The sequence below is a fragment of the Cannabis sativa genome, chromosome 8 (genome assembly GCF_029168945.1).
Source record: "Cannabis sativa cultivar Pink pepper isolate KNU-18-1 chromosome 8, ASM2916894v1, whole genome shotgun sequence".
In the NCBI taxonomy this organism is placed as follows: Eukaryota; Viridiplantae; Streptophyta; class Magnoliopsida; order Rosales; family Cannabaceae; genus Cannabis; species Cannabis sativa.
Genome location: NC_083608.1, coordinates 23,725,391 through 23,748,143, shown reverse-complemented (window position 1 = coordinate 23,748,143; position 22,753 = coordinate 23,725,391). Strand labels below are relative to the sequence as shown.

The 22,753-nt window shown below is 30.4% G+C and overlaps 1 protein-coding gene and 2 long non-coding RNA genes across 3 annotated transcripts; 1 reads left to right on the top strand and 2 right to left on the bottom strand.

Annotated features, from left to right (window-relative positions):
- Positions 1 to 1,026: 1,026 nt before the first annotated feature.
- LOC133030209 (uncharacterized) lies at positions 1,027 to 4,297 on the bottom strand. The gene is made up of 3 exons (XR_009684078.1): positions 3,462 to 4,297; positions 3,307 to 3,384; positions 1,027 to 1,291 (listed from the first exon to the last, which is right to left on the bottom strand). It is a non-coding gene; the product is annotated as an uncharacterized LOC133030209 (long non-coding RNA).
- A 5,373-nt stretch (positions 4,298 to 9,670) lies between these two features.
- Positions 9,671 to 11,269, top strand: LOC115701209 (transcription factor ORG2-like). Its single transcript, XM_030628940.2, has 3 exons — positions 9,671 to 10,034; positions 10,426 to 10,788; positions 10,930 to 11,269. The coding sequence occupies exons 1-3, from the start codon at positions 9,711 to 9,713 to the stop codon at positions 10,987 to 10,989; spliced, it is 747 nt and encodes a 248-aa protein (XP_030484800.2). The 5' UTR covers positions 9,671 to 9,710; the 3' UTR covers positions 10,990 to 11,269.
- A 7,042-nt stretch (positions 11,270 to 18,311) lies between these two features.
- On the bottom strand, positions 18,312 to 20,314 carry LOC133030050 (uncharacterized). Its single transcript, XR_009683954.1, has 3 exons — positions 19,283 to 20,314; positions 19,102 to 19,170; positions 18,312 to 18,501 (listed from the first exon to the last, which is right to left on the bottom strand). It is a non-coding gene; the product is annotated as an uncharacterized LOC133030050 (long non-coding RNA).
- Positions 20,315 to 22,753: the final 2,439 nt, after the last annotated feature.

The window sequence follows — 22,753 nt, the reverse complement described above, 5'->3', positions numbered from 1 at the left end:
AAATGAATTAAATGCAAAATTAAAGAATGTACTTAATGGCAGATTTTTCAAATTTTATTAATTTAAACAATAAATTACATAAATTTGGTAATAAATAATTAGATGCACAATTATACAAATTGCACAATTATTACATGCCTAAATAAATCATGTAATTAATTACCAAATTTAAACAAATTTCTATTTTCAATTTATACTAAATATATGTATTAAACAAAAATAGAAAATTGACTAAATACAATTTATGGACTAAATTAACACAAAATAGGAAACTAATTAATATTCCAAATAAATAAAAAATTTATAAAAAATTCGGAATATTTCCTTTTTTTTTTTTTTTGGAAAAATGCACTGCCTTGAAAAACGACACCGACGACCAAAATTCATGAAATCAATTCCAAAATAATCTAAATGAAAAAATTAAGCCATTCATATAGATTTCATGCATCGAAAACACGTAAAACAAAGACTTTAAAATCACCAAAAATTTCGGGTCCGATTTTTTTTTTTTTTGAGATTTCTTTGTTTTCAAAATGAGTTTTCATGCATTAGAACAATCTATATTAATATATGAATGTATATATGAACCCGAAAACGAATATATAATATATATATATATATGAACACCGTATATACGTATATATATATTAAACTCAAACTAAATCAAGGCAGAGATATATAATCCGCTCTGATACCAACTGTTAGACTTTTATATGTATAAACTGAAACATACATGATTAAGTATAAAGTGCGGAATTAATAAATCATATATGCACTATAATTTAAGGATCGAAATACCTCCAGCCATTGATTCTTGAGCTTCAAACCCACATAAGCTTTGATCTGCAAAGGAAACTGGTTGATGTGGGTAATCGGGCTTCCTCGCTCTCTCAACTCTCTTTAGATGGAATTTGCTGTTATGAACAGAATGAGTGAGGAGCTCGGGGACCAAGACCCTATATTTATAGGTGAGATACTCCATCGCATATACGTGCCACATTAATTGTCAGAATATTTTGACAATTAATTCAGGAAATCAAATCAGGTAATGAATATAGAAATCTGACCATATATAGAATATTACGTAATTGATTCTGTCCAGATTCAATGAATATAAAATATTCATTTATCAGAATCAATAATATTATTTTATTTCCTTAATTAGAAATATTCTAATAATCCAATGTATGAAAATACCAGGCCTACGGGTCGTACTGAACATACTCTTTAAAAATATTGGTACATCACGACATGATCACCTATATTTTTCTATGGCACGGTATGATACGACCTATTTTTTAAAAAACACAATAAATATAGGTCAGGTTAGCACAATACACATAACCTTACAACACTCTATTTTCTCAAATATATATTATATAAGAAAAACATTTAAGATTATTGACATATAGAAAATTAACATCTATCATGATGATCAATTGATGTAATTGTAGGCTTGAGAATTTAGATAAAATCCGGTTCACCCTTAATCCCCTTAAAGCAAATTTCCCCCCAAAAGTAGGAGCTCTTTTTGAACTTATTAAATTTAATATTGTGATTTATGTAAATATAGGACACATATTTATGGTATTTTTTTTTTTGTTTAAGCATTTATATATTATAATGCATAACATGAATTTTGAACCTAAGACCTCAAATACACGTTCTTATAGCCATTTGAAAGTAGCTCAAGTGATTTATCTATGATATTGGTATGGGCTAGTGTACGTCTTTTCCCCGTAGGAGCATCTCTATTTTGATATTTTCGCACGTGAAAAAATTATAATTAATTTTTTTAATGTCTCTATTTCAATACAAGAGAAGAAATTATATTTTTTTTTATGAAAATATATATTGAATCATTTAAGACCTCCTATTTACATTTTTATGAAATTCTCAATAATTTTTAGTGTTGAAAACATGTTTTGAAACAAATGTGTTATAAAACCGACTTATTTATATCATTTTCTTTTTATATTTTTCACATTATAAATTATTTAAAATTTATTAAAAAAAAATTAATTTAGATCTTAAATAACTGCATTGTTTATCGTCTTTTACAGATATATATATAATTTGGATTGTAATCCACATATGAGAAAAAGCTGAAAACTGATACTTTTGAAACTTGTTTAATTATATATATATATATATATATATATTTATAGATGCACGTAAGAGTTATTTTAAAGTCTATTTTGAATATCATAAAATTATTCATAATTTTACCAAAAAAAGAACTTTGTTATTTGTTATATTACTACAGTATATATATATATACTAGATAAATGTTACGTACAATATACGTATACTTAGTTATATATTTAATTATTTTTTACATAATTTGTATTTTAGTTATATAATTAGTTATATTTTAATTTATGAATGTTATTAAATAAGCAATACTAAAAACATAAAATTATTTTAAAAAGAAAATTAAATAAAAATGCTATATAAAGTTTTAAGAGAAGCAAATTAGACATGAAATATTAGCAAGATGTATCAAAAACAATAATGTTAAAATTTTATAAAGTTAGAAAACAATTTATAAATTTTCAAAAAAATAAAGAAAAATATTGTTTAAAAATTTAAAAATTTGAGAAAAATAATTCCTAAAGTTTAAGAATATTAAATGAGGACATAATAATATATGTTTTTTTAGTTTTTATGGTCAAATAGTGTTCGTAGTTCACACTTTCATTTTTTTCGGTGTGCTTATAATTGAATTGTTCATTTTCTTTTGTTAATAATTTCAGGGACAGTTTTAACAAATTGATGATGTTTTTATAAAAATAATTTTGAATGTTTTTCAAAAACTTATGTTGTAATATAATATAAAATAAGTAACACATATATAATTATAATATTTCATCAATATGTTCTATTATTTTCTTTTCTCTTAGCTAATAATAGAAAGTATTGCACATAATAAACACACTTAATTTAAAAAGAGTTCTAGCTAAAATAATAACAAAATAGAGATCCACCAAACAACAATATTAAAATTTACTTCAAGTCTAATTATACCAATATATAACTCATTGAAGACTATTAGAAGCTCTGGAAAGTACACAAAAAGAAATTTAACATTATAAAGCTAAAAATAATAAACTATGTAGCAGCAATGATAATACACTAACCAAATTTGTTTAGCCAAATACAACCCTAAATTTTAAAAGCATGAGTTAAACAGCATGACGCTAAAACACCACCAATACAATACATAAATAGTAAGAGAAACAACGTAATAAATCTTTACAGTGAGAACTACTGCATATATCTATATATATAGTAAGAAACCACTACCTCCTTTTGTAACACCAATTAAAACTTTTCAAGTGCATCCAAATAATTTGCTGGTATCACATGTCCCTTTTCTCTCATCTATAAAATTAGACATGTAGATTAATAACACAAAACAAAAACAGATACAAATGTAATGTACACAAAGGTCATTTTACCAAGTGTTTTTCCCTCCTGATGTTCTTCTTCACATTCCTCTCAGCGTCTTCTTCAGCCAGTTTTGTTTGTGACAATAACTTCTTCCCTGATAGAACCAGGTCATGCTATGCACACCCATCTTACATCATTATTCTCATATTAGAAAAGAAATAAAATAAAATAATTATAAAATATAGCTTACCAAACCATCGTCTTGAATAGATTTATTAATGATATTTTTGAAAACCATTTTAAACGCTCTACAACCCTCTGTATGTAAACTTGGCGATTCCAGGTTGAATATGACAATATTATTATTAGTGTGAAAATCATTATCATCTGAGAAGTCAATTAAAATATATGATACATAGAAGAAGACAAGAAATAAAAAGGAGCTAGCATTGGTCGAATCAAATAGTTACATAAATAAACACATACATATGTATATTTAATAGAAATTTAAGAAATGACTGCCTCAGATCGATATATATGAGAGATTGAGAGAGAGAAGAAAGAAGAATCAGAATATTGGTATCGCAATATGAAATCAATATATATAGCTAAATTAAATGTCAAATTTTGTATTGGTATGTAAATTATATATTTTGATTGAATTGATGATGATCGACTTACCAGGATTTTGACTGTATATCTGATACAATTATGAGGAGATACTTTTTGTGATTGCTTGCGAAATAACTTACGGTACGTAATTTTGAATATAACCGAACCAAAAATAAACCATTAATGAGAATGAGACTCTTTCTTTTGCTTAACTAAGATAATTAACAATGAGACAAAACTCAAGTTGACTAATTCAATATTTTGATACCGACCTTTGTAACTTTGTAATGGGCCGTAAAGTTTGAATAAATAAAAAATTTCAAAAATTGTAGTTTGTTAGAGAGATATGTAAGTTAATCGTAAATATTATTTAATTTTATGGTTTAATTATTGGGTTTATTTTTTAAAATTTGAATTTAGCAGTGTAAAAAAATTTCAAAAAGGTTGTTAGAGAGATATGTGGGTAAGATATTTTTTTAATTTAAAAAAAGATGATTTAATTTTTTGGGTTTAATTATTGGGTTTATTTATTTGTTAACGTTTAAAGTTAACAGTCTGTTAAGTTAATCGTGTAAGGCTAAATAAAAAAAGAATCGTTAAACCAAGAATTGTTAAACCAAGAATTGCCGTTACATAGGCACTTTTAATATATAAAGATATTCATTTATCATATTAACAAATTTAAATTATAATTTTTTTTTTTAAATATTTAAAACAAAGACGCTTCTATCAATATTAGACCAAAAGTATGACCCTACCAAAAAAAAAATTGTTAAAAGTGTATGTGCTTTGCTATAAATATTTTAAACAATTATGTTTTGCTATACACACAACACGGTTTTGACATTTATTAAGAGCAATTACTTTGATCATTAAATTAACATAAGACTTCGACTCTTTATTGAAAAAAAAATCTTCAGTAGTCTAGCAAGTGTTGTAGTCAATACAGTGTAAGAAAACTTTGATTTTTTTTATATATCTAAACTTTTAATACTAAAAGATTTTCCGACGGTTAAAAATAGTCAGTGGTATAATATTATCGTTCACTTTATACCATCACAAAATTAGATAGAAATTAGAGTTTTTTTTTAATATTATACTTAAAATTGATTTTATTTATAAAAATACCTCTAAGAAAATTATTTATACGAATACCGTTGTGCCACGTCAGCATACATACCAAAATTCAAAACAATTACCGAAAATGGAAAAAACTGGAAAAATCTCGTTTCTAGAAATTTTCGCTTTTTGGGAGTTTTGAAAAAGCAACTATTTAGTTGCTTTTGATATGAATAAGATATTAATTGGTTACTTTTTTATTAAAAAATTTATTTCAGAATTTTACACATATATAAATAATAAAATAATCATTTTAATATGTGAGAAACATATATTTTTTTGTCCCTAAAAAAAGACAACTAATATTAAAAGAAACGTTTCTGTTTCTTTTTTATATTTTTAGGATATATTATGTTATTTTATTGTCTAAGATACCTTGAGGTTACTTTTTTTTTAATGTAACTTATAAGATGTTTCAGATACTATTCAATTTATTTACAAATTATTTTATAAACCTATTAAAATAATTTTATAAAAATATTTTTTTTATTTAATCTTGTAATGTCTAATATAAAAATAAAAAATATATTTTTTTTTAATAATTTAAGTTGTTTGATATATTAAATTTTATTTAAATTTAAATATTATTTATTTATTTATTAATAAAATATAAAAAAAAATACTTTTTAATAATATGAAGTTATTTAATATATATTTACTTTTTAAATTAAAAAATAAAATTAAAAGAATTTTTTTAATAAATATTAAATATTTTATTATATGTGTGGAAAAATAAAATTAAATGATATGACAAAATAAAAGTATAATTATATATATATGCTATTATAATGATATGTCATATCATATATTTAGAGAGAATGGTCAGACTCATTATTACTAATGCATGGAGAGAATGGAGAGAGAAAAATAAAATGTCAAAAGAAAAAAGAAAAAAACTCTAGAGAAGTGTGTGCGTCAGTGTCAGGTGTAAGAAAAAATAAACATTTTTTACCGGTACGCGTGTAACGGTATATATGCCAATTAATTGACCAACAATATTATGACAATTAATTTTAAATTTTAGTCTGTTGATGCAATTAATCCTAGAAATTATGCATCGGTCGAAAATAGTTGGCTATGCCTATTTCAGACTGTTTAAAACCGTCAACAATAACAGGTACTATTTAAATAGTCAGGAATAGACACTTAATGGTTTTAACCATCAGCTATAGTGAGCTACTATTGCCGACAATTTTAAACCCCACACACACACAAAAAAAAAAAAAAAATCTAAATCTAAACCCTTACAAACCTGAGCCACAATCAAAATCATAATAAACCACAAATCTCAATATTACACAATATAAACATAACTTACAATATTACACAAATATTAAACACAATATATATTTATCTAACTATATATAGGGATCCTATATATATTACACTATAATTATTAGACATTACACAATATATATTTAAATAATACACAAATTAAAGATTTGGAGAGAAAGGATAGACGATGATAGAGAGACCGCGCCACAGCTAGAGTTGTCATTCTTGGACTGTCGCCCACCAACAAGAACGGGGAGGCGGTGAGAGAGAGAAACCTTGCAACAACGACGGATGGAGAGAGAGACATCACGTGATGGAGAAATGGTGCCAAGAGAGAGAAAGAGAAAAAAGAAAGACAGAGGAGGTGGGGTGGTTGTTGATGAGGCGAGAAAGCCAAGAGAGAGAGAGCATAGAGATGGTGGTGGTGGTTCGAGTCGTCAGGGACGGTGAGCTTCGATGGTGGTTCAAGTCGTCGGGGGCAGTGGAGCTTTGCTATTGGTTCGCCTAAGAGGGATGAAATTTCGTATTTTAATATTCCCAGTTTGATTATTTAATTAAATGATTAATTAAATGCGGAATAATAAAACTGGTACTGAAAACAGTTTTCTGTAGTTACAGAATGCAACTCCGTAACTCCAGAGAAACCCAGAAAAACAAACAGTGCATAAAAGTAAAAACATACAAGATTTTTGTACGTGGTTTCAACAATCCTTTCAGATTGTTACTAGTCCACGGAGCCACGCCCAGAGATAAGATTCATTAGATCGGTATCAAAAATACAAAATAATTGACTTATGCATAAATAGACTCCCTCTTATTGTATGCCGCAAGCTTGATGTATTCCACCTACTAACCGAATCTTGATAAAACTCCAAGAGCTCGAACTCCCTTCGATCACCTTGAAGAGTGCTTGAATCCTCCCGATTCAAGGCTTAAAGGCTATCTCCCGAAAGCCTATACAACCATCTCCCGAAGGTTGTGTGCTTGTATCATCCCGATGCAAGACTTCAAAAGCAATCTCCCGAAAGCTTGTAAATACCTTCTCCCGAAGGTGCACTGATGTTCTTCTTCGTTGTAGACTTGAATACAGACTCAAGACAATACAAACAACAAATAAACAGAGTAAGAGTAGAACAACTCTTCTCTACAAATCAAAGACACTCTTTTCTTATGATATGAAAGTGAATAAAAGAGTTAACATAACAAAGACACTCTTTCCTTAAGATATGAATATAGTTCTAAGTGTATGAAAGAGATAACAAAACCTAGCAGCTATAGGATGTATTTATAATGAATATACATCTCATAGACAGCTTACATTCGGTCTGAACAAGACCTCAACCCACTAGAAACTTCCCTAAAATAATTCTTCAATCAGTCCAGGAATTTCCGTTTCTGTACCTACAGAATCGTGGGCAGTAACTACAACTTTCCTTTTATAGAAAATGAAAGTCTAGCTCCGGTTTTCTCTTCAAGAAACCTGATCTTAGAAAATGGGAAACTAAACACAAGATCAGAATAACAGCTGGTTAGCAAAGAATCAATGTGTAATCAAAACTTACCATTTTTACCTCAATTTCCATAAATAGGAAAGCTAGTCAACATTTCCTTCCAAGTTTAGATTTACACAAATAGGGAAACCATATCAATATATGCCAGCCAAAATATACAAAGAATAATAAAATATTTTTGTCAATTAAATATGCTAAAAATGGAATTAACAAGGGAGAAAGAGAAGAATGAGAGAGAGGAATCAGAGAGACCAAGACTAGAAAGAATTAAATATCAAATTTGAGATTTTTTGAGTTTCATATAGCACGAGAATAAGAAATAGACGACGAGTATAAAATGTCGGCTATACTATAGTCGATAGTTTTAAACCGTCGGGTATAGTATAGCCAATATTTTATAACTGTCGCCTATATATTCCCTTTTAAAAGTGTCCCGTTTTAATTTGGTAGCTGTTTTAAACTGTCAAGAATATTCAAATATAGTCAACGGTTGTAAACACTCACTTACTTTTATTAGCGACAGTCCTCGAAGAAATTAATTTAATGAGACTGATGGAAATAATACTTTTTGTAGTAGGAAAGATCAATTAAAATTTAAAATTAAAGGTTTGTAATGTATTCATTGGACAAAAAAAAAATGTACCCAAATTATGGGGAATTATATTCTTAGTTTACTTTTGATATTCTAATCTTAATTAGGATTTTTAACCGTTAAACTTTTATATGTACCAAATCATATCCTTTAAACTTTTAAGACCGTTAAAAATTCCTCTGAATTAGTAAGATTGTTGATTTAAGGATTTTTGTTTAATGTTAGTAAATAAAATCTAATATGAATCAAAATTCAAGGAATATAATTGAGTACATATCAAAGTTTAAAGAACGTGATTTGATAGATATCAAAGTCTGGAGAGCATAATTTAGTACATAGACAATTACCGAATTAGTAAAATTGAATGAAATTAGAAAAAAGTCCTAATTAATTCTAATAATGTCAATAGTTCAAGAGAGATTTTAACAGAAAAAAAAATTCAAGGGACATGCATGATTTAAAAATTCAAGGGGTTAGCCTTCTAATTAATTTGATCAATATAAAATTCTTTATAATGAAATAGACCTACTCTCGTCCATTAATTTCTTCAAAATCATTAATTTAATTAGTTAATATTTTTGTTAAAGAATATATATAATATATATTGTGTGTTTATAAGATACAATTAATAATACATTATAAAAATAAAAATAAACTCGAAAACTTTTATTTTTTATTTTTTTTGTAGGAAATTCATCTACCTCTCTTACGTATACGCGGAGTAGTAGAAGTTTATATTGCTAATCAAATAAATTTAAAAGTGATTATTGCTGCAAAATAAATAAAGATCAGTACTGTTTAATTAAAATAATTTATTATGCGCTTACTAAATACACAATATCCTTTTTTATATTCAAATGTGTCACCATCTCCACGAGTATGTAAATTTGCCAAACAAAAAAATCTCCACGAGTATGGAGAATATAAATATATATATAAATTGGAGTATTCTAATCCTAATTATTTAAATGGATATCTATATTACTAATTATTAGAAAATGTTCAGGTAGAAGGTGACAGCTGAAGGTGATTCTGTAACTGTTGTGTGTGTATATATATTTCAATATTTATACTATACTACTCAAGCACAACATACAAACATCTCTACGCAAAAGAAAGTATTAAGTTGCCCCATAAAATTAATCAATCTTCTCAAATACAGTACTGATAATACTAATTAGTCTTAGACTATATATAGTTGTATCATAATGTTAGCATTGCGAGCTTCTTCAGTCTCAGCCGTTAATCCAATGGCTTTATTTGAAGATCATAGCAGAGCCGTTGATCACTTTGCAGATTCATTCTCCTTTTATGATCACAATAATATCGACATTCAATCTCTTCTCCACCAACAACAACAAGAGAAGACAGCAGAGCTCAATCAATCTCCACCGTCCACAACAGCTGTCACCGGTGATGATCCCACGGTCATTAAGAAGCTATGTCACAATGCTAGTGAACGTGACCGTAGGAAGAAAATCAACTCTCTTTATTCCTCTCTTCGCTCTCTTCTTCCGGCAGCTGACCAAATGGTATATATATTATTTTAAAATTTCCTTGTTTATTCTTATGTTAAATTAAATATAGTTTTATTAACGCATTAATTTTGAAAGTGAATCGTATTTCATGAATTTTATATAATAATTTACAAAAAAACTTCATATACTCTAGACAACTTAGTGAAAAGTTTTAAACAAGTGGTCAAAATGCTAAAATAGTTAATTGAGTTTTTAGATAGAGATGTACCCAATTATTTCTATTTGTATGTGCATAAATTAATAATATCGGTTGCTAGCTAGATAGGACCTAATTTATTAAATTAAAGGGACAGAAGTTGACTCCCAACTTACCATTATAGCTAATAGCTGTCTGCATAGTATTATTATTTTTAATAATGAGTTACTCTTAATTATGCTGATTCAGAAAAAACTAAGTAATCCATCCACAATTTCAAGAACCATAAAGTACATACCTGAGCTTCAAAACCAAGTGAAAGGACTAATTCAGAAAAAGGAACATCTTTTATTGAGAATTTCAAGGAGAGTGGAGCATATTTATGAAGAAAGCCATAAGAAAAGCTCTTCATCAGGTTGGAGATCTTTGTGTAATGTTTCAGCCAATAGGCTTAATGATAGAGAAATAGTACTACAAATTTCCTCATTTAAGGCTCAACAAACTCCATTGTCCAATATTCTGGTTGATCTGGAGGAAGATGGCTTTTCGGTACTAAACGCTTCTTCTTTTGAGTCATTTGGAGGAAGGGTCTTCTATAACATTCATTTACAGGTAATTTTTCTTCTAAATAAATAAAATTAATTCACATGAATTTAATTGATTCCTTATTAGATCCCACACAAAGAACATTTAACATTTGCTTTAATACTCATTTGTTCGTTTATAACTTTTGGGGTCATTTTGGTTATGCAGGAAAAAACTTACGTGACGAGAGCAAACAATTTGAATGGGAATTTTGTATCGTATTACTAAATGAATGGAGATCACTACTTTTTATTTTACAGTGGCGAGACCAAATATATTTATATTAAGTAAGCAAATTAGTTGATTTTGTTGGTAATGATTCTTGTTCTCATATATATACTGTGTAAAAGTGTACGTCGGGAACCAATAGGTATTGACCTTAATTTAGATGTCTTGGATCTCAAAATGAATTGATTTATCTCACTGATCTTACTTGAGATTTGAGATATTGTCAACTTATATTTGTAGATTATTTAGTAAGAGAAATTTGATTTTTTTTTTCCTTCTATTAACGATGCATTGTTTTTGAATGTTATACTTATTTATATATTTTTTAAAGAAAAAGAAATATTCAATAATTAATAGGTAAATTGGATAAAAATTATTACATAACGATATTGCTCATAGAGCGAACTCAACAATGATAGCTTAATCAAACCGTTTACAATAAAAATAAAAAAGAAACCCTAATAACATCTTCAACAAAAAGACAACTAAAATATCAACTATGAAACATCAAATTAAAAGTGTAAAAAATACTAACTTTTCAACGGCCAAATGAACTAATGACAAAATCAAACCTATCAATCCCAAAAATTTTGGGCAATAGCAACTCTATTATTCTAACAAGAATAAAAGAAAATAGCACGACCAACCATGACTAGAATGATCTAATGAATTATCGAATCCCATGACATAGAGCCAATAACAATATGAGGAACCTCTAGATCTGGCTATAGATATAGGGAGCCATACTGGCTAAGCGAAAGCGACATGAGCCAAATGAATTAGCACCACCGATCCACAAGACAAGGCTATAACCCCATACCGTAAATAAAACATACTCTAATAAGAAAATCATATATAGTAGAGTGGTGTCACTACTACAAAAATCCCTTTTAGAGACAGTTTTTAAGCTCTTTCAGCGTCGGTTTTTGCAAAATTCGCTACCGACGCTGATCAGGGCGACGCTAAAGGGTTTATATGAACCGACGCCATATGTACCCCTATGGTGTCGGTTATTGGCTAGGAACCGACGCCATAGGTACCCCTATGGCGTCGGTTCCTAGCCAATAACCGACGCCATATGTGGCGTAGCAACCGACGCCATAGGTACGCGAATTTCAGTTTTTTTATTTTTTTTAATTTAATTATATAATTTTAATTATATATTTATTAATTTATATATTATTTATTTAATTTAAATTACATATTTATTTTTTAAAATGTAAATTAAATATTATTTAAATTTGGGTAAAATACATAATTTAATTTCATAAAAGTAATTAAATATTACACAAACACTAATGTAAAATTAGTTAAAAATATTAATAAGTTAATAAATCTAACTACAAGTTAATCTATAAAAATTACATAATGAAGAAAAATTCTTGGACCTTTCAACCTCAATCGTCACCGTGAATCACCGCCATCAATTGTTCGATCCACTTTCGCTGTAGTGGTAACAATTCTGTTTTTGGATCGTATTGCTTCTTACCCCCAAACTGTTAAAAAAATTAAAAATTTATATTAGTTTATGTATATGTATATTATATATTTGTTATTATAGAATTTATATACTATAATCAATAATTAAAACTTACAGCTTTTTGATCTTGTATGTAACGGCTGGGGTTGGCACGTGCGACGATGTCAGTGATATATTTCAAAACATAAAAACCGCATTCTTGGCTTTTAGGTTGTCTTGGACAGTTTGCTTGGTTAATTCCTTGCCAAGATACTCATGTGCGTTCTCTATATACATGAATGCCCTGTTTTGGAAAATTATATTAGCATTTCAATTCGTTAGTTAATTTAAATTCGTTACATAAGAAGTCATTAAATTATTACCTTCCGATGATTTGTTCTATTACTTCGGGAATTGGGCGGCCACTTAAAGGGTTTAAATAGATAATTTTCCTTGGCGTAACCACCACTAGCGTCCAATGCATCCAAGAAAATTATATTGGAATATAAGTAAGATAGCATAAAAATAATTTGAAGACATAATATAGAAATGAACAATTAGCACTAAAGAATTTAATAAAGTTTACCCGATATTCCAAGGAATAAAGAACATTTGGTGGTTGTTGTTCATTAATGATAACCAATTAGCCAATCGTCTTGCCGCATCGTCAAAAGACTGACTCTTTTCTTCATCGTTGATCCCATGCACTATGAGAAGCTCTGGGTCGTAAAACTTGAAAATTTTTCTTAGACCGTTGATGCTCTCCCATATGTGCCTGCCAAAAAAAGTGTTAGTGTCTTATAATAATTTAACTATAATTTGATATAAGGTTAATTAGATTAAAGAAGAGTATACATCATTCCAAACAGCATTCCCTGGTTGCCGATGTAGTCACACGTAGCAACCTGTTGCAAATCCTCTCCAGATAACGTGATCTGGGTACGCGGTGCAATGAATCCTCGGGGGACAGGAATTGTGATTATATCACGTTTTTCTTTGAGCCTCAGGAATTCATGAATCATCTATTTTAGCGAATTAGGGATCAACGCCATCTTCTCTTCTGTGAACAAGTCATCTTCCCGTGCACCACGGCCTTGTGGAGAAAGCATCGGAGCTTTCCCCTTTGACGCATCACGTCTTGAGGGCGGTTGAGCGAGAGGACCCTAAAAAAAACAGAACATAATATATATATGTATATATCAAATTTTATCCAAATTCTACCGAAATTTCGGCAGCATAACGGTTGTAATTGAATGACCCAAAATTTTTTGAACATGGCTGTATAACGACAAATAACACATATATAACAGTAGTTTGTTCATCCATCCCACCGCAGCACATATATTCGCAGAACCTACTTCACTACGGATGATTATTGAAGATATTCAAACTCCACTAATCATTAATAATTAATTTAAGTTGAGAAGTTACCTCGGTTGTTAGAATTAAGTGTTTAGGTCAAGGAAGGAACATCTGGTATACGTCCCTAACATATCTGCACTCTTCAATTGGGACTGGGATTTCAGCGTCCTCTTGCAGGATTTCCGAAACCATAATCCAGGCATGTGAATCATCGTAGTTCTGGCAGTGAACTTGGATTATACCAACATGCTCGTACAAATACCCGCGGGCCACAATGTTGTCGATGTTGTCAGAGCAGAGATGTACTTGCTGATTAAGGGCCGCATGGTCATCGAAATTGTGCAGGATACCTTGGTCGTTGAGGGAAATAAACTCTTCAGCATAAGTTTGTGGTTGTACCTCATCCTGAGGAGCGTATGGTTGTGGAACATACGCCTCACCAGCCACCTCTCCTTCTTCCTCTTGTTCGGCAGCGTTTCTCTTCTGCTTAAGGGATTGGACTTCGGCTTTTAATTTTTCAATCTCCTTCGCTTGCCGAGCCACAACATCAGACACTTCCCTTTTCTTCCTGCCGAACAGTTGAGATGCCCTGGTCAGGAACCTACAAATCATAAAATGCAAATTAGCAACGATTTTATTTGTGTAACTAAATAAATAACATTTCAAGTAATAGCATACCCAGCAGCCCTGACACGTCCAGGATGCTCTGGTGTCCCAAGCGCCTGCGTCAGGATATCGTTTTGGCTTTGGACCTGAATTTGTCCCTGACTAAGCTTCTCCTGTAATTGAGCCTAATGCACGCATATATTCAAGCAATTAGTATATGAATTATATACACTAACTCATGAGTAGAACTCAATTAAGGATTAATATATACTTACTATCTTCTCTGCAATTTCCTTGTCGTAATCAGTGACAAGTTTTCTACTCTTGGTGCGAGATTTAATCCAAACACGGTGGCGGGGGGGATCTGCAACTTCGAGGTCCTTTTTCTACATAACGTTATAACAATGAAATGAGTACCAATTAAATTGTATAGCACATTATAGCACATTAAATTTTAAGCATTACTTACCACAGCTTCTCGTACGTTCACCATTCCACTCCGACCACTTCGATGTCTGGATTGAATTTTTGAGGAACGTTCACGTTGCACCTTACTCAATTCCTACAATGCCAAAAAAATACATTAGATACATGTACTTGTATTTAAGAGTTTATCTTAGTGTTAATATAATTAGCGTACCAGAAATTCAGGAGTTAGTCGACTTTCAACAAATTTGCACCAATCAGCAGCGTCGATCTCGGGGTACTTTTCAGGGACTTGTGCCAGTCGTCCCAGATCATTCTCTTTCAAAGCGGGCATTATGATGTCTTTTGTCATCCTATTCTTGAAGTCTTTCATTAACTTCCCAGCTAGGATGAGACAATCATGTTTGAAGGAGTCCGGCACAATGAACCCCGTCTATTTTGAAGGAAAACAAACACGGTTAGAGTCAACATTTGAAGTAATAGAAAAACAAATCAAAATTCTAACAAATAACAGCTTACCTGTATGTCTTTCCAAACTTTATTTTTCAGAGTCGGGTTGACTTCTTTCCAGTTTTTATAGGCCAACCCTATTGTCTGCCGACATCTGACTCCTAGAGTGGATACGAGCTTCGCATAGCTTTTTCCACAGTATTGACCTTTGTCATTAACCTCGAGGGCCACTCTTTTGCCCTGATCCATTAGTTTGGATATTTCATTCATTTGCGTCGGCCCTCGTGTAGGTATTGTGGTTGGACACTCATTTATAGTGCCCGAATCAGATCCTGATTCCGAGTTCGCCATGTCTACACCATTAACAAACAAACTTTAAAGTTAGCTATATATATAACAAGTAGTGTATATGAAATATTAAAAGCATAAACAAATTATTAAGTATTCAGGAGCATTTACAACCACAATATAAAGTAAGCTATATATCAAGTTACCAATTAGACACGTTTTCTTTTCTTTTTTTGTTTATGTTTGCCTGAATCACAATTGACCCATATTCCCTCATTGATATCGTTTCTAATGTATTCAGCGTCGTCTTCCTCAATGTTACGATCAATTCCCATAAGTTGCTCATGAATTGGTTGTCCAACAATGAAGTCATCGTAACATAAGTCAGCATTCTCCTCATCCTGTGCTTCGTTAAGCAAGTCCAATGGATAATCATCGAAATCATTACCCTCGATATCATCTACCCCCCCGCTTTCTTAATGGATATGGATCATTAGGTAAATATTCTCCATGGTAATACCAATTAGTATAACTTCTATTGAAACCTTGTAAATACACATGGTCCTTAATCATTGTAATATTCCTTTTAGATACATTACAACAATCTACACACGGACAATGAATACGATCGTGATTTTTAGAATTCTTTAAGGCAAACTCTAAAAATGCATCGAACCCTACTTGAAATCGCAGTGTGTCTCTCTCCTCACGCATCCATGATTTATCCATAACAAAAATCCTATCCAAAAAAATTCAGTATTTAGTAACTAATTATAGCTAGTTACTAATTACACAATGTAACTAACTAAGTTTCTCACAATTTATTCATATTAATTTATAAATTACTCAAATTTTTGTTTTAGATTAGTTCATGTTATTAGGTTGTTTAGTTGATTAGAATGTTGGTAAAATTAAAAAGTTTACATAAATGTGAATATTATTATTTTTTATGTGACCTAACTTCTTATCACTATGTTATAATTAACTAGTTATTTGTGTTATGTAAATATTATGAATGGTTTTAGTAAGATCTATCCTAATTCTACCGAAATTTCGGCAGCATAACGGTTGTAATTGGACGTTCCCAAAAATTTTACAAGTGCCTAAAATAACAAACAAAACAGATAAACAATACAAAATTTATCCACCCATCCGACCGCAGTACATGTATTCGCAGAACCTACTTCACTACGGATGAATATTTAAGATATTCAAACTCAACTAACATGCATTGATAATTAATTATATAATAAGAAAAAGTTAGTTAAAGTATATACCTATAATTGCAAGCCCAAATACGCTAGACACAAAATTATGCCGAACCCCTACAATATAAAGAAATACAACGAAATTACAAAATTAATTATTTCATTACTTATAACTAGTTATAAAAAATTGTAACAAGTTACTTAGTTACTAAATTATACATACATATATATAATCAATTATATCTCACACTATATCTCAAAAAAATAAAATTATATCACACACTAATTCAATTTTAAAATTTTTATTTCTAAACTAATGAAATCACTCCAATGTCATTTTATTCACAATAAATATATATTACAAAAAATATATAAAATACAATTACAAAATTTATTTCCATAAAAAAATATACACACAATATATACAGACATTATATACAAATATTCAATAAAATATACAAATACATATATATACTATACATTGAGGTATAAATTATTACCTAATAACCGCAATCCGACGACCACCGTAAAAAATCCCGACACTATACACATAAAACACAATAATATTAGTAATAAAATAAAAAAACTCAAATAATATTTTACAAAAACAAAAAATAAAACAATATACATAATACAAAAAGAATAGAAGCAATATTTATACCTTAAACGAGGTTGAGATTCAAGGATTTCTCAAGAAAAATGGGTGGCCGGATTTCAAACCCAAACTTTACTATGTGGGTTCGGATGACACTCAAAGAGGGTAAAAAATTAAAACTTTTTAGGTGTATGTTATTAAGTATCGAAAATGGAGGATTTAAAAAAAAAAATGGGCTAAAACGGTTAAGAAATGGGGGAGATATGGGTGGTGGAGGCGGTGGCCAACGAGGGTTTCGACCTCTGGTTTGTTGGCTGGGCTGCTGTGTTTGTTCGAGTGAAGAAGAAAGTGAGGAAATGAGAGGGCTGGGTTTTCTTATAAACCCCTATGGCGTCGGTTCCTACATAAGAACCGACGGCATAGGGTACACGTGTCAAATTATCGTGTACCCTATGCCGTCGGTTCTTATACAGGAACCGACGCCATAGGGTTATTTTTCATTTAAACAAAGTATTTTATTTCCCAACCGACTCTAAATGGTATAATACAATTTTATACCTACGGTTTTTATCAAAAAACTGCCTCTAAATGTCAATTTCGACAAAAGCGGGTATTTTTACATCCTTTAGCTTCCCTTTTTATAAATAGGGGTGAAAAAACAGCCTCTAAAGGCTAACATTGTAGTTAGGGCTGTGCATGGGTTGGGTTGGCCGGGTTGTGGCTATTTTAGTGGGCCAACCCAATGAGATCGGCCTATTAAATTCTAACCCATTCATATTTAGTTTTACTTATAACCCAACCCAACCCAACCCATTATTACTCGGGTTGGGTTGGGTTGGGTTACAACCTTTAATTTTTTACAATTAAAATTTTTAAGTTGAATCTTCTCATTAAAAAAATTGAGTTGGATAATTAAATAAATATAAAGTTAAGGTAAAATCATAAAATAATCAAAAATAAATAATAATTATTACAATCATCCAAATTCAAAATAAGTATTAAAATTAATTAAATTGTCCAAAATAATTACCAACTTAAAAAAAAAATCAATGTTCAACATCAATTAAGAATGACAATATTCTTCACTTTTGGTGATGCTTTGATCTTTTCTTTATTGCCTACAATTCAAAAATTAAGTGACTCAAATTATTTAAATTAAATTAGCATAATAAAATAAAATAACATTATTAATTTATAAATCAATCATTATAAGATAAAAAAATTATACCTTCTTCAACATACATGTCCATTACATTTTACATCTATAAATAATTAAATATAACAAAATTTAGGTATCTATATAAAAAAAACAAACAACAAAACAGCCACATAGACTAAAGAGACACCAAGTATCACAACATATAATACTATTTTATCACTCAAATCAAAGAAGTATCATTACATAGTATTAATAACTAGAAAAATCATAATATAGAGAGTAAAATATATGCTATATAAACACTATTATAGTAGCAAATTACTTATAATCAACACAATAACTGAAAATCAGTTTATATTTAAATTTATTTTTATTTAAATTATAATCAACATATCATTCAAGATCATAGCAAAATCTAACAGTAGAAAAAATAACCAAATCATATATAAGAAAAAAATTAAATGAGTAAGCAGTAGCAAACTAAAAATTAAAACTTCATACACACAACCAAACATTATATTTATTAGTAAAATAAGGTCAAGGAAAGAAAGATAAAGACCTGAGTTTATGGTCACCAAAAACAACAAACTCCGACACCTGAGAATAAGAAACTCCAATGCCTAGCCGACTGCCAAGATGCTTACGAAATTAAAAAAAAAAAATTGAGCTATAGTTCTTTCCAACATAGAAAAATAAATGAAAAGGATTAATGAAGAGAAGAGAAAAATAAAAAGTCTTACAAGTTGTAAACTTAGTAGGTGCGGCTGGCATGTGGAGAGTTGAACGGTGGTGGTTCCTGGTGCGGGTGGCTGGCGCAGTTGGAGATTTGAATGGTGGGACTGGTGCGGCTAGGGTGGGAGAACATTGTTGGAATTGGAGCCTCGATGACGACGATGGGGCAGGGAGATGAGCGTGTGAGTGACTGAGTAAGAGAGAACATAGCTATGGAGGTTTGAGTTTTTATTTTTCAAAACAAAAAAAATGGTTGATTGACGGGCGGCTGTGTTTGGAGTTGGAGAAAGAAAGGAGAAACTAGAGAGAGGAAGGGTTATGTTGTTGTATTAGGTTTAGGGTTTGTATTTTAGATGTAGGTTAAATATTATATATATATTAAATATTTTTTTTTTATTATTTTTAGTTGGGCTGCTCGGCCCAGTTTGGGTTGATTGGGTTGAAAAACCCTCAGCCCGATGATCAACCCATTCAGTGCGGGTTGGGCTCTTTTCAACCCATGTGAGGTTCGGCCCACTAAATGTGACCATGTTTCGGCCCATTTCGGGTTTGGTCGGCCCATTTCCAACCCATGCTCACCCCTAATTGTAGTAGTGTGTTGTAACACTATTATTGAAGATAAAAATAACAAAAAATAACACAATGAAAATGTTTAACATCCATATAATAGATCCAAATGTCTAGGGGTGGCAATCTGGGTCAGACACAATAATACTACGCGAAACTTGCACTAAATAAACAGATTTGAGTTTGCTTAAATGAGTTTGGGTCACTTTTCAGGTTGACACAAGTAACTCGTTTATGAAACATGGTAATTTTCGAGTTGACACTCATAACCCGAAAATAACATGATAATGACCTATATAAGAATACACTCTTAAATTTATTATATTTATTACATGTAAATTATATCTTTCAGTTAAGTAGGATATAAACATGTTAAATTGCTCATAATTGTCTCATAACAAGATTGTAAATATGTTAAACTTGTTTATAACATGTTGATGAATTGATAAGTTAACTAAAATTAAGTATGATTCCTTATATAAACGGGTTAAATGGATTGGATCAGGTCAATCCATTTATAAACGTCCGGATTGAGTTAATTTTAGTTTTTGACACGATTAATAAATGGGTCGGGTTTGGGTTTAGAATTTTCTTGTTATATACCTAATCTCGACACAATATGAACAAGAACCACAAACACGAGTTGGCACCCCTATCCACAACCACCCCAAGAAAAATACAATCCCAAAAAGACATCAACCACCAAAGCTCCGTCACTGCTCACTCCTTTTGGAAATTATTTTACCAGGATCTTAGATCTACTCACAAGTATGTTTATTAACACCCTAAATATGAACTTTCTAAAACGATGAAATAAACACATATAAAGTTTAGGAAACCTTACATTGGTTGCAGCGGAATATAATGACTCCTTCCGTTCAGATATGTAGCCCTTGATTCCTTTCTGTAGCAGAGCATTATCAATATCTGAACCTGGATCTCTTTCTCTGAATCTTTGATGCTGAAACTCCTTCTTGCTGAAAGTCTTTCTTCACGATCTTCCTCACTATGATTGAGGTATCACTTGCTGTGTGTGGGCACTACTCTCACACTAAGAATTTCGAAATTCAAGAGGGAAGAGAAAGAAGAAGTGGCAGATAAAGATAGGGAGCGAGAAAGCTCAGGTTTTTCTCTGAAGGAAAAATAGAAAATTTAAGTGTAATTTTCCTGAAGCCTTCACTATCTATTTATAGCATTCCACTAGGGTTAGGTTTGAATTATTTGGCATTAAAATAATGAAAATATCAGTTTAAATTACCTACAAAAGTGGCTGGCCCTATACTAGTGGATTTGGGCCTCACTTTTTGCAATTTTGGAGTTTTACCTTTTCTGCATCTGATTTTTTCAAAAACGCCAATTTTCTAATTCAACCATTTAAATGCCAATTCTAACTATTTAATAACTATAAATAATTATTAAATAATATTGTCATTTATCATATTTATTAATTGAACCATACAAAGTATCATAATTAACAAATATGCCCTTAAAACTCTTTCTTTACAATTTCGCCCTTACTTAGTGAAAAATTCACAAATAGACATAGTCTAATTTGAGAATTATAATTGATTAATCAAAACCAATTACATGAGTCTTACAAGAAATATTATCTCAACTAGTGGGGGGACCATGGGTCTATATAACCGAGCTTCCAATAAGTAGATCAAGAATTTAGCACTAAAATTCACTAGCTTATTAATTCTTCGTTGAATCCACGCATAGAACTTAGAATTGCACTCTCAGTATATAGAATGCTCTATATGTTCCACCATATAGACACATCATTAGTTATCCATTGTTATAATCCTAATGTGATCAATGATCCTCTATATGAATGATCTACACTGTAAAGGGATTAAATTACCGTTACACCCTACAATGTATTTATTCCTTAAAACACTGGACCCCGTATAAATGATATTTCAGCTTATGTGAAATGAGTACTCCACCATTTTTGTTCGTTTGGTCAAGCTCGAAGGAGATCATCCTTTGCTTACTATTTGCCAGATAGAAGCTATAGATTCCATGTTTATGCTAGCGCTCCCACTCAATTGCACTACCGTGTTCCCAAAATGTACGTATCACCCTGACCTAAAAGTAGGCTTAACTAACAAATCAAAGAACACGAATAGCCTTTCAAGATTGACCCTAATCGTAATAGGATTAAGAACATTTGATCTAGGATCAACTAGGCGATATTGACTTGAATAGATTTTACGGTAAGTTTAATAAATCTAAGTCAAAGTTCAATATCGGTCCCTTCCGATGCATACTCCATGCATACTCCATGCATCCAACCTGAGTTTTACTTTAACCAATGCTCTGGAAAGAACATAGCATTTCTCCAAATGCAAGTAAACTCTGTTGTAGATTATCATATCAGTTAAACCCTATGTCTGATAAATCTAGGAAACTTTATTCACATAGGCATGTTTACTTTCCAATGTGTTGACAGCACAATAAACAGGATCAAGTATGTGAAAAGGGTTTCAGATGAATTCATACATTATGTACATATAATCATGAAATAAATCATGTGAACCATGCAACATTAAATGTTATTTCTGATCTATCTTAATAAGTAAATCTGATTATATTAAAATGAGTTTTATTTAGGGCATAAAACCCAACAAACTCCCACTTGCACTAATATAAAACAAAAAGTGCGTTTCAAATAATCTCAACACCTTGATATACAAATCAAGTGTAGTAGTAGTAAACTCCTCGTAATAGGATCTGAAAGGTTGAATTAAACACAACCTTTTTTCCACTATTACTCTTCCTTTAATCACAAAATCATTGATAATGTGAAATTCCTCTCTATATGTCTACTCTCTTGGGATACTGGATTCTATATCTTTGGCAACTACTTTTGGTTAATCAGGAAATTAACACTAGTAGTTTAAGGCAAT